Genomic DNA, 13,242 nt, shown 5'->3' with positions numbered 1-13,242 from the left:
TTCTGTGTTTCCTTCTACCTAAAAAACAGTCTAATAGCATGCATATGCAAATGAAGGAATTTAGGTACTCAGGTTTAAAAAAAGTTACAAGTTTTTAATACTTAAAGTACAAAGTTGGAGAGATGGTTCACTTTCAGAGGACCTGGATTTGATTCCCAGAACCCACTAGGCAGCTCATAACCATCTGTAACTCCAGTCCCAGGGGACCCAACACCCTCCTCTGGTCTCTATGGGCACCAGGCACCAGGTACCAGGCACAAATGTGGTGTACAGACAGATGCATACAGGCAAAATACCCATATACATGAACTGCTTTCTTGCAGTCTTAAGTATTTATTTCTGCAGTGGGGTTAAGAATTGCATAAATCTTTAACAAAAACATCTACTCAGAAACTTGCTTTGATACTTATACATGATCTATCCTTAGAATTTGGAGAAATATTTCAGTAAGAAAAGTACAAAGGAAGGTCAGGGTAGCTTTTTTTTTCTTTTTTAGAAAAATATAATGTATATAATACACTTGGAAACTACACAAATCCTACGTTTTTATCTGATTGTGAAGGCACAACTTTAACATAATTAAAAGAAAATGCACTTTCACTATGTATGATGGGATTTTTACCAGCTCATAAAAAATATATGGACTTGCAAACATCACTGTATATGTTCCCAATTTTCAATCCAAACTTTGATTTAAAACTTGCTGGCATGGTGTTGCCCAGCTATAGTCCCAAACCTTTGGGAGGCAGAGGCAGGAGGACTGAATTCCAATCCTGACTCTGTCTCCAAGAGCAAAAAAGAAAAAAAGAAAAAAAGAAAAAAAGGCCAAAATCTATTTGTAGAAAATCAATAATACATCATTGTAAGTCCACGTAATTACTGTCGTACAATCTGCTGATCAGTCATCACTGGGTTTTCTTCATTTGTTGAATAGTCCAGGTGGTCCATCACCTAGGCAAAATAAAAGATATCAGAAAATGCAAACTGTAAACTGGCCTCCCAGTCTTCATTAATTTAGCAAAAGTATTTTTTTTTGTATGATGTTTTTGTATGATGTTTGTGTGTGTTTTGCATGTGTGGATGCGTGTTTGCATCTAGGTACTCAGGCACTTGTATGCACATGCGTATGGCTATCTTCCTTGGCTGTCTTCCACCCTAGTTTTTGAGACAGGCACTGCTGCTGAGATGGGAGCTTACCAAAGAGATCCTGCTGTCTCTGCAACCCATCTGACCACTTTCCCCAGCACCAGGGTCATAGATACACCCCACTGAACTTAGCTTTCTTTCTTCTTTTACTTTATTGAGACAGTCGGATTTATGTTGCCCTAGGTAGCCTGAAACTAACAGAGACCTACGTGCCTCTGCCTCCAGAGTGCTGGGATGAAAAGCAAGTCAAACCTGAGACCTTCCACAAGGCTTTTTAAGTGAGTTCTGGACAGCTGAGCTCACACCTACATGCTAGTTCAGGAAGCACTTTACCAACTGAGCTATCTCCCCGCCCCACCCCACCCCACCCCACCCCACCCCCTTTTCCACTTTCATTGAAAATAGATTCTTTTCTCATCCAATATATCCTGATTACAGTTTCTTCTCCCTCTACTTTTCCCAGTTCCTCCCTACGTCCCCTCCCATCAGGATCCAACTGAGCTACTCCTCAGCTGCCACCACCACCCCTATTTTTAACTAACACTCAGGAGGCAGAAGCAGGCCAGTCTCTGTGAGTTCAAAGCTAGCCTGATCTAAATGGTTTGGGGCAGGACAGCCAGAGTTATATAGAGAGACCTTATCTCAAAACTAAAATGAAAGTAATCTTGGGACTATAGAGAGATGGCTCAGCGATTAAGAGCACTTGCTCTCAGTCTGGTCCACAACTCTGGCTTCAGTGAGATAACAGCTGCCTGTAACTCTGATTCTAGGGGATTGCTTGCCTTAGGCCATCAATCCTGTACTAATGTGCACACATCCACATACATACACATGATTTAAAAATAATAAAAATAAACCTTAAAAAAAGAATGACCTTATAGAACCAAGAATTTCTTTTACAACACTGTCTAAATCAACATCATCTCTAACTTTTCAGAAGGATGAATTACAGGACATATGGCCCATATGAATATATCTTCCAGGTCTCCCATTAATCTCTACTTCCCAGTGGGAATATTGTCCTTTGTAGTAGTTGGAATTCCATTTCAAAAGAAGACTGTAAGAGGCAGTGTGCACTTATGTCAATGGAAAGCTAAAAATGGTTCCAGAAGTTAGTGTAAAAACACCTGCTGGCTCTGTAACATTGTAACCTTATGAAGACAACATAAGAATAACACATAAAGAAAGTCCCCTTTAATTCTAGCACCTGAGAGACAGAGGAAGTCAGCTCTCTATATATAAGTTCCAGACTAGCCTGGACTACATAGCAAGCTCAAGGCCAGCCAGAGCTACATAGTGAATCTATCTCAAGACACACATACAAGCACGCACACACACACACACACACACACACAATGCACACAGGCATACATGCATACACATTCACATTCCTCTCAAAAGAAGCAAACAAGAACAACACAACAAGGAAAACACCACCACTGTCACTCAAGCAAGTCAAAAATGATACATAAAAGTTTGGAAATATTACATAACAAAAAAATCCTACTAATAAACATGTAAACCACAGAGCACTTAAAACTCCTGAAAACAAATCAAAATCCATTTGCTAACAGAGCATTTTAAAGGCATCCTAAGTGAACTTTTTTCTCACTTCAATTTTACCCATATTCTATACATTTTTTCAAAATATATTTGAGAATGCAGGAAAAAGGAAGTGCTTAAATAGTTAAGATATTTTATCCTGCTCTTCAGATAAAACTACGTTAAAATTGAAAAATGTAATCTCTTTGTAAAGGTTGTGGAAGTCTTTCAGACCAATACATGATAAGATTCAGTATCAGTATGTATGCTCTCCTTTCTTCATTACTGAGAATCAGATGGAAAGTCCAGCAATATAAATGTCCCTATTTTTTTTTTCTAAATACTTCAGGTTTTTGTTTTTTAAGAAGAAGAGATTGCTCCACATGGATTTCTGGACTTGCCAGACAGGAGTGCCTCTGAGTTGAAGCTTTCAGGTGACCTGCACCTCAACCGATGGGGATACTTTCAGTAAAGCCCACCTGTCAGCAACCACGGTTATTTATTAAAGGTCCTGGTCATTTATTTGGTCCATTATCTGCCAAAGATAACACCTAGATTAAAGCAGTTTCATGTTCATAACAGCTATAGGAGAAAAAAATTCAAGGGATTACTTAGCATGTGGTAGCCCTGAGTTCCTTCTCTAACATCATAAAAATACACTATAAACTTCAATGCATTTTAAGAACAGATAAAAGTCGATCAAGACTGGTAGCATTAAGCATTCTACAACATGAGACATAGAGTGAAGCTATGGAATATTTTAGTCACACTTAAAGTTATAAACATACACATACAGATAGAGATAGGGCCTGTTTTTCTGACAAAAGGCCAGAGGAGGCCTGAGCGAGTCTGGAAGGGACAGTAGCGGGTGGGGTAGACACTCTGCTTTTCCTCTCTGTGATTTGTGTACCCTGGCAACCACCCTGAACAGTAAGAGCTATGTGCCCAGCATTATAACAGGCTTTTGCTCTCCTAATTCTTAGGTATCACACTGGGCACTATAATCCCAGCCCTAAATTTAGATATATTAATTAACCAGTCATGGTAATACCCGGCTGTGATCCTGGCATGCAGGAAGTTGAGGCAGGAAGACTCTGAATCTCAGCCAGCCTAGACTATGCAGTGAGACACACACCCGTCCCCCCAAAAAAGCAAAACAAAAAACCAAACAACAACAAAACAATTTCAAGGATTACTAATTGAAAAGTTACCATCGCTACTTCCTATTCTCCAAGCTTTCGGTAAAAACAACATAGCGGTACACAGAACAAACACAGGGGTCAAGTATATAAAACTCAACGAATCAATACAGCCAAAAAGAAATTAACTGGCAAAATTGGTATTTCACATTTGTGACTAGGCAGTCTGTTTGGAAAGCTGTCCTCTGAGAGGCGGTCGGCTAACCTGGCTTTTCTGAAGCTCTACTTGTTTAAGCTGCTCGCTGAAAGCTGTCTAATAAATCAACCTGAGTAACAAGGTCTCGGTCCTCAGTCAGTTTAAATAGCTTTGAACCCCAACTCGTGACTCAAAGCTTGTGACTTCTAAAAATAATTACAAGTACTAGTGACATTAGCAGACACTGTTCACTGGATGCCAACAAGCTGAGTATCTGTTACCCATTAGAGTAAACAGCCTGTTCAAGCTACTGCATGAGCCTCACTGCATTTGATTTACTATTAGAAACACAAAATACCACTCTCCCCAAACCGTTATGCTTTCCGGGGGGAAAAAAGTCATTTATTAACTCTACATTAATTAGAACTCTGGCTTCTAGTAAAGACAAATAAACCAAACTGCATACTGTAGCTTTAGAAGTATCCAGAAAATGTCAAAGAAAACCAGCCTTGAAGCTACACAAAAGAATTTGTAACTAATTTTTCTAAAATTATACTATTTTAATGTAACTGTAGAAAAATCCATCTTCTTTTCATGAGAAATTTACAGAGAGGGTGAAAGATTCCAAGTCAAGTACTATAGCACTTACGTGATGAGGTCTGCACCTTAGGCCATCAGGACCACCGCAGCCATTGCAAACGGATGTACAGAGCCTGCTTGGCATGTGTGAGGCCTCAGGTTCAATCCCTGGACACCCGCTCACACCACCCTCTGGAACAAGTCTCCAGTGGGAAGTTCTACACCTCCTCCATTAATTATACTACAAGTTAAGATTTTCTCATCTGAAATACTTGAGACTGAAGTGTTTCAGATTTTGAAAATTTGGTATATCTGCCTATTCATAAAAAGACATTTTGAGGATAGGATCCAAACATGAAACTAACTTATATTTCACATATAACTCATGCACAGAGCCAGAGTCCATGATGACAGAGCAAAACCATGGCAGCAGGAACAGCTGAGAGCTCACGTCTGATCCACAAGTAGGAGACAGAATGGGTTCCCTCAAAGTCTGCCACCAGTGGCGTCTGCCACACCTCCTAGCAAAGCCACACCTCCTAATCCTTCCCAAACAGTTCAATCAACTGGCAGTCAAGCATTCAAGCATACTGACCTATGAGGGCCATACTCATTTATACCACCATACCCCTGAATCTCAGATCTTAGAGCACTTTGAATTTTGGACCAGAGATGTTTTAACCTCTATCACTACCCTTGTACTCAACACATATATCTGACATTATAATGAACCAAATTATTTGTAGTACTAATAGATTCTGTTTTATGTTTATTTCAAAATGACTAAAAAAATTGGTACAGACAAAAATGTCTGTGTATAAAGATTATAGAGATCATTTAAAAATTAATAGTGATAAAGGTAGTGGTAGTGCACGTCTTTGAACCCAGCACTCAGGAAGCAAAGGCAAGCAGTTCTTTTTGAGTTCCAGGCCAACATGGTTTACAGAGTTCCAGGACAGCCAGAGCTATATAGAGAAACCCTGTCTCAAAAACAAACACAAACAAAAGTTAAAATATATGACAGCTATGATAATTTTATGAGGGCTACTGAAACAATCAGGCTTATATACACACACACACAAATTCAAAGTTTTAAAATGAAAATCAGAAAAAAAAAAGAAAATCTAGATAGTGAACCAAAGACATACAAACCAACAAAACAAAGTTTTGAAGCTCCCAACTCCTTCAAATACTAACAAACATATTTGTAGTTAATGGTATGCTATGACACTGTTCTAAGAAACTGGCATATACTAACATATCCAATGGTTAATAGTCAAATTAAATGCAGTCCTCAGAAGTAAGTTATTACCCTATTTCATACTAGAAGAAACTGAGGCACCAAGAGCAAGGTAAATTTTCCAAGGTCAGAGCTAGAATGACTAAATTAGTTTTCAGGTGTACCTGGCCAGCAGACTCCTGCTCTTTACTAGGTGTTAATCTGTATTCTGAAAGTCTTTATGGAATAAAATAATGATGCTACCTTTCACAAACTGAAGTAACTTTTGTTTTCAGATACTTTAAAATGGATTATCCTACAATTAATTGTTTTATTTAGCTGCCGTGTCACCTAGGGAAGCCCCTTATAATGGTTAGTTTTAATGAGCACTTTGACACAACCTACAATAAGCCAGGAAAGGGGCCTCATGTGAGACTGTCTAAAACAGGTTGCCCTGTGAACATGTCTGTGAAAAATGACCTTGATTAGTGGGAAGATCCACCCACTTTGGGTAGCACCATTCCCTAGGCAAGAGATCCTAAACTGAATGAATGGCAAATGCCAACTGAGTACTGGCTCATGCATGTATTCATTTTTCTTTATTTTTTACTATCTAGGTGACTAGCTGCTTCAAGTTCCCGCTGCCCTTGACTCCCTGCATGATGGGCTATAACCTGGAATTGTGAGCCAAAATAAGCCATTTTTCTCTTAGCTAATTTTGTCAGGGTATTTTATTATACCAATAGAAAACAAAACTGAACCCTGAAGCCTGCCTCTGGGACTATTACTGCTCTGTGTCTAGCTGCTGTGAAAACAGAAATATGTATTTTTAAATACCATAATTATTTAGAATGAAACTCGAGTGGCCCGGGGCAGAATATATGCTCATGACAAACATGAATACTCACTGGTGGAATTCCTTCCATGTCCTCCCACCATTCCCTCTCTCAATAAACATAGAAAGAGAAAAGAAAATGCTAGAAGAAACCAGAGAAACATTAAAAAGAGTAGATCTCCAAAGAAATTAATGCTTTTAGGTATATAGTAACTCTAAAATAATCAACTATTTCCATTGTGGGGAAGCACAGAAAGACCTGGAAGCTGCACAGAAAGACCTGGAAGCTACACCCAAAGGGCTCAAGGTAGCTGTCCCTCCTGAAAGAGTGGCAGAAGGATGGGACAGCTTAAAAGGGTCCTTCACTTCTGAGACATTCATTTCTCTTTTTAAAAATATTTATTTCTTTTCATTTTATGTGCATGAGTGTTTTACCTGTACATATGTCTTTATGCTGTATCCCTGGAATTGGAGTTAAGGATGATTGTTAAGACCCCATATGGATGCTGGGAACTGAATTCAGGTCCTCTGTAAGAACAGCAAGTGTTCCTAACCACAAGTCATCTCTCTGTATTATTATTATTTTTTTAGCATTTATTCTATTTCATAATGTATCCCTATGTGAATATGTGCATGGAGTGCAGGAAGCCTCTGAGTGTGTAGGAACTCTGGAACTAGAGTTACTGGCAGGTGTGAGCTGCTTGGATGTCAGTCTTGGGAACTGAACTTGGTCCTTTAGAAGAGCAATACACACTCTGAACTCTCTCCCCAGCCTCACTTTTGTACTTCTTGATGGCTCAGTGGTTATGAGCACTTGCTACTCTTACAGAGGATCAGAGTTTGATTCCTAGTATGAACCTGTAACTCCCCCTTCAAGGAACCTTCTAGTCTCTGCAGGCAACTCCTCCCCACTGAGAATAAATACATCTTAAAATGTTTTAATTAAAATCACAAATACTAGCTGAGGAATAGTGCCAGACTCTGATAATCCCTCATGCAGGAGAGTAAGGCAGGAGGAATGCTGAAAGCTCAAGGCTATCAGGGGCTACAGTTGAGCTCAATACAGCCCAGACTACAGGGAGAGGCCCTGTCTTAAAAAGAGTCAAAACCTAAACACAAACCAACCAAGAAACAAATATATATTACTTTGTAATTAAAATACACAGAAAAAATGGCTGCAGTAAAAACAGTCAACAGATGTTTAGAACATTAATTGCCAATAATAATAACGTATCCACTAAGTAGCAGAAAGGCCAGATGTGTCATAGTGAACATCTTTGCAGACAGTTTTATCATTTCTCAAAAAAATCTTGTAAGGAGAAATGTCTGGGTAAAAATAAATGATAAAGAATGGCAGTATGTATAATAGAATATTAATATTCAGCCAGCGAGAGATTTTTTTACAAGAAATTTATAAAAGAAATACAGAAAAATAGAACAAGCAAGTGAGGAGCTGCTGATAGAACCGTCTCACAGTGGTGCCATCCCTCTGCAGAAGGAAGCACAGTGCTCCACTTATATCTGGGTAGCAGGGTTCTTCTTGTATTTTTAATACCTCAAAGTTTTCTATAGCATATATTTTTATAATAAACTATTTAAGAGTTGGAAAGATGGCTCAGCAGTCATATACTGTTCTTGCAGAGGACATATCTGACAATCTATCCTGACTTCTGAAGGCACCCACAGTCCATACACAAACATAATTAAAAATAATAAAAATAAATCTATAAAAAATACACAGAGCTGCATTGAAGGGCTTCCTTACCAGCAAAAATGCTGGTGATGAAAATAACCAACATACATTGTTTAAGATAGTGTTTGCATTCAGTATTGATTTTAAATTCTACCCTAAACAAGGGTTTGGTACCTGTCCTAAAGTAGTATCTGTGTTATCTGACATCCTTGTCGTGATTGGCCTCACACTTAGTTAGGTGCTCTGAGCAGTGGACCCTCTTCTCCTCAGGTCTGTCTGAGGTGTTCTGTTCTCACTTACTGCTTCGTACACTAGAGCCACTCAGACACTGTATCTGGGTTGGCTCCGACTCCTGCCCTGGATCCCTTTCTGGTCCTGTAGGCACTTTGGAATATTAACTGCCTCATGCTGTATGCACAAGCCTATGCTCTCCTTCAGAGATCTTGAGTCTTCCTCTTCCTTTTCCTCTCTCCGCCCTGAATGCATCATCAGACCATATTAATTATGCCTCCAAATTTCTCTTCATATCCACCACTTCATGTAACAATGCTTCTAAGATGCTACATACTCTGGCCTCCAGTTCTCATTTCCCTCAGGTCCTTTACCCATACTTAACACCAGAGCTCCCAAAGCTCCAGTCAGTTCTCAGAACATGCCAGCTCTCTTCCCTTGGAACTGCTGAAGACCTGGTTCCTCTCAGATGAACAAGTAGCCCAGTTCTAAATGAGATTTGACAATTTTTTAGAATTACCCATTAACTGGCTCTGACTCCTTGGCCACAGACGCCCCATCCCTGGGTACCATGACACTTTGCCATTATCAATACATGCAGTACACTTTATTGCTATGACTCTGTCTGCATTTCCTAGTAAATTTCAGGAGAAGTTTTGCTTATAACTTGTTCATCCTATAGAGTCAATATCTGAAATTATACTTACATCATGCTCCATAAATATTCATTAAATGCAGAAATATAAAACTATTAAAGAGGATAAAAAAGCCATTTTGACGATAAGATACTCAAAAGTTAGTAGTAGTTTAGGACACATTTTCATCTTATTGATTGAAATAGGGTTTCTAATTTGCTATGTTTGAGGTTAGCCAGCCCCTACCTCCCAAGAGTTGGGACTGTAGATGTAGATATTCTTTTACTTAAATTAAAAAAAAAAAATCTAAACCAAGTGGTGTGGCTGCAGCACACACCTTTAATCCCAGCATTTGGTAGGTAGAGGCAAGTGGATCTCTGAGGCCAAGACCAGTCTGGTCTACAGAGTGAGTTCCAAGATAGCCAGGGATACACAGAGAAACTCCATCTCAAAAAACAAAACAAATAAATAAAAATTAAACTTGTCTACCATATGAGAGCTTTAGGTTTGATCTCCAGTATTAGGGGGATAAAACAACGTAGGTGTCATCTTCATAGAAAAATTATCAGCTATTTTAATAGTTTAGTGAAGGACCTTGTGGCTATAGATACCTTTGTATACACTAATGTGGGCTCACCCAATAGCACTGATAAGTAGTCAAAGTAGGTTTTATTATTATTTTTTTAAATCTCAAAATGAAATTGTAATATTTCCCAGAAGGAATTCCAGTTATAAAAGCCTATAATATAATGTTGGCCATCTCCAGAAGATGCTGTGAGCCATCTGAACTACTTCTCTGGTAAGAACGTCTGCAGCCACCTACTCTCAGGTGATGACTCTGTTCAGGTAACTATTGACATGCGTGGGGACAGCTGGAGGGGGCAGTTCACTTTACTAGCACAAATCAGAAATAACTGCTTTACAAAATGTCCCTAGGAAGGGGTCAGTGTAGTGGCCTGAACTGAGCAAGCAAGGGTTTCTCAACTCTCTTCAATTTCAATGCAAAACAATTTTTCTGGAATTCCAAAAACATGTTTGGGGTGTGGGGGGGAGTGAAGCTTTTACCTCTGTTAAAAAATAACTCAAACAACAGATTCTGAAATTATGGTTTTCTTTGTTATACGAATTTTAAAGAGCAACTTTGATATTGAAGTTAGTTTGGTACATTCAAATGCTGGAGAGAACATGTATGTTACTATAAACTTTGGGTTTGGTTTTGGTTTTGGTTTTTTGAGACAGGGTCTCTGTGTAGCTTTGGCTGTCCTGAAACTCGCTCTGTAGACCAGGCAGGTCTGGAACTCATAGAGTCCACTTCTGTCTCCCAAACACTGGGATTCAAGGCCTGTACAACCACAGTCTGGCTTCATTATAAACTTCTCTTGTCATTTTCAAAACCCAGTGCCTATTTTCATAGTTGCACCTTGCATGCTACTTATGTGGATTTGAATGTACGTTTCGATGCTGTGTTCTCCAATGTCCTCCCATAGGAACTTCACAGTGCTTCTGGCACTCAAGATGGGCACAAAAGACCCACTGCTGCAGCAAGAAGATGCCAGCAGAACTGCAGAGGAAGAACTCAGGGCATCCAGGGGTAACATGAAGTTTCTGATACATAAAGACTTGCTGTAGCATATCAGCTGGTGAATTAGAAAGTATAAACACATACCTGATAGCTGCTACCTTTCCAAAACTTCTTCATTTCCTTTCGACTCCAAGCAATGATTGAGACAGTAATAAGTGTACAAGGTACTAAATAGAGGAGAGCAGGCTGTCCCGTCTTCATCACCATCAGAACAACAAAGGTAATTATCATGCCAACAGCATAGGCTGTGGGAAAACAGAAGTGCAGGTCAGTTTTACATGCTTCAAGGAATGGGGTTTCCTTCCCCACTAAAATATTAGTTTTCAAATATTTCTAAAGACATATTTAAATAAGACATAGTTTTAAAATTATGTGTTTGTATCTGTGTGTGGATTTGTCACTGTGGGCACAGGCTCTTGAGGTTAGAGGTGTCAGATGTCCAAGAATGGGTGTTAGAAACAGATGTCATCTAACATGGGTGCTGGGCTTTTACGATTGCCTGTGACTCCAGCTCCAACAAGGTCTGATGGTCCCGGCTTCTTCAGGACCCTGTGCTGACCTGTATGGGCATACCCACACAGAGGCACACACATAACTAAAAATAAACCAAATCTTAAGTTTGTCCTAATACATACTACAGATTTCCTTAACTATTGCACACCAAATATCATTTGGATGTTTCCTAATGAGCTGGAATATCATATGAATATAGGATCTCAGGCAATTTAGTGTGGCTACATAAAGATGAGGTGGTGGAAGATCAGGAAGGCTGAGTAAGCTGCCCAAAGTAACAACAGAACTAACAAGTATTCCAGCACTGCCTTTTGACTGAGTGTTCTTGACTGGATCATGCTGGCTGGTACTGGGTGTTACTGTCTTTAAAGGATGTTGTACTCAAGCTGCTTTCTTGTTTCTATATGGAGTGTGTTTCCCCTCTCTTTCCTCCCTCCTCTTCTCCTCTGTCTCTCCTTCCTTCTCTCGTGCTCTCTGCACTTCCTGCTCTTGCCTCTCTTAGATTTCTTTCATACTGTCAGGGGTGACATTTCTAGTGACATCATTCTCCAACATCACAACATTAACTCTATATGGACTAGAAAACCTTCAAGGACATCACTGGCTGTGTGGTGCAGGCCATTTGCCTAAGCACTCAGAGCTTTGGATATTGAAATATCTATGCAGAATATTCAGAGGTATCAGAGCTTTTTCTTTTAAATTTCCTAGTAGTAACATTTCAATAACAGTAACAGAAGTAATGACTGCCTGCTCTATCAGACAACTACAAAACATTAATTCATTTACATAAATTTATGGTTATCAATACACGATGCTAAAAAATTCAAGTGATAAACATTTACTACTTGTGTTTCTGGTATTTAATAAAATTATAAAACTATTTATAAAACCTCAACTTGTTTTTTGAGATAAGGTCTCGCTTTGTAGCTCAGGCTGTCCTAGAACTTGCTATGTAGACCAGGCTGACGTCAAACTCACAGAGATCTGCTTGCCTCTGAGTGCTGGAATTAAAGGTGAGCTCCAACACACCCTGTAGAACCTCAACTTTTAATTTTTTTTTTTTTTGAGACACGGTTTTTCTGTATAGCCCTGGCTGTCCTGGAACTCACTCTGTAGACCAGGCTGGCCTTGAACTCAGAGATCCACCTGCCTCTGCCTCCCAAGCACTGGAATTAAAGGTGTGTGCCACCACTGCCCAGCTCAATTTATTTATTTTTGTTTCTGAGTCGGGGGTTTCTTGCAACCCAAGGCCTTGAACTTGATACAGAGCCAAGAATAGGCTTGAACTTCTAACCTTTCAGAGTCCTTGGAATTACAAGTGCACATCCACTGCTCCTGATTTTAATTATCTCTTTTTCCTTGTAGCACCATGGAGGTGGGAGGGCAGTGGTATGGGGTGTGTGTCTAAGACAGGGTTTCTCTGTGTAGCCCTAGAAGTCCTAGAACTCTATAGAACTGGATGGCCTCAAACTCACAAATGTACCTTCCTTTGATTCTGAATGCTGAGCTTAAAGGTATGTACCATGCTTAGATTTATTTTATTATTTTATATGCATGAGTGTTTTGCCTCCATGTAGGTATGCCTGCATGTTTATGCCTAGGGCATAAGATATCAGAAAAGGTTGTTAGATTCTCTGTGACAGAAATTACTGACAGTTGTGAGCTACCATATAGAAACTGGGATTTGAACCTGGGTCCTCTGCAAGATAAATATATCCTCTTAACTGCTGTGCTAACTCTCCAGCCTAACATTTCACTATTTAAAATCATAAAATAATTGGGTGGTGGTAATGAATGTCTTTAATCCCAGCATTCAGAGGCAGAGGCAGAGGCAGAGGCAGAGGCAGAGGCAGGCAGATTTCTGGGATTGAGGCCAGTCTTGTCTAGACTGAGTTCCAGGATGCTAGGGCTACACAGAGAAACCCTGTCTCT

The 13,242-nt window shown here is 39.5% G+C and overlaps 1 protein-coding gene across 2 annotated transcripts in view; it reads right to left on the bottom strand.

Annotated features, from left to right (window-relative positions):
* Positions 1 to 301: 301 nt before the first annotated feature.
* Positions 302 to 13,242, bottom strand: part of Sppl2a (signal peptide peptidase like 2A) — a 36,045-nt gene continuing 23,104 nt past the window's right edge. For both annotated transcript variants that reach the window (XM_028756360.1, XM_028756353.1), the window contains 2 exons: positions 10,882 to 11,042; positions 302 to 951 (listed from right to left, as the gene is read on the bottom strand). In XM_028756360.1, the coding sequence (XP_028612193.1) occupies positions 877 to 951; positions 10,882 to 11,042 (236 nt within the window). In that variant the 3' untranslated portion in view covers positions 302 to 876. The remainder of the gene's footprint in view (positions 952 to 10,881; positions 11,043 to 13,242) is intronic.

Source organism: Grammomys surdaster, unplaced genomic scaffold (genome assembly GCF_004785775.1).
Source record: "Grammomys surdaster isolate TR1022 unplaced genomic scaffold, NIH_TR_1.0 129, whole genome shotgun sequence".
Taxonomy (NCBI): Eukaryota; Metazoa; Chordata; class Mammalia; order Rodentia; family Muridae; genus Grammomys; species Grammomys surdaster.
Note: the sequence above shows the minus strand (reverse complement) of the source record. Positions and strands in the feature narration are given on the sequence as shown.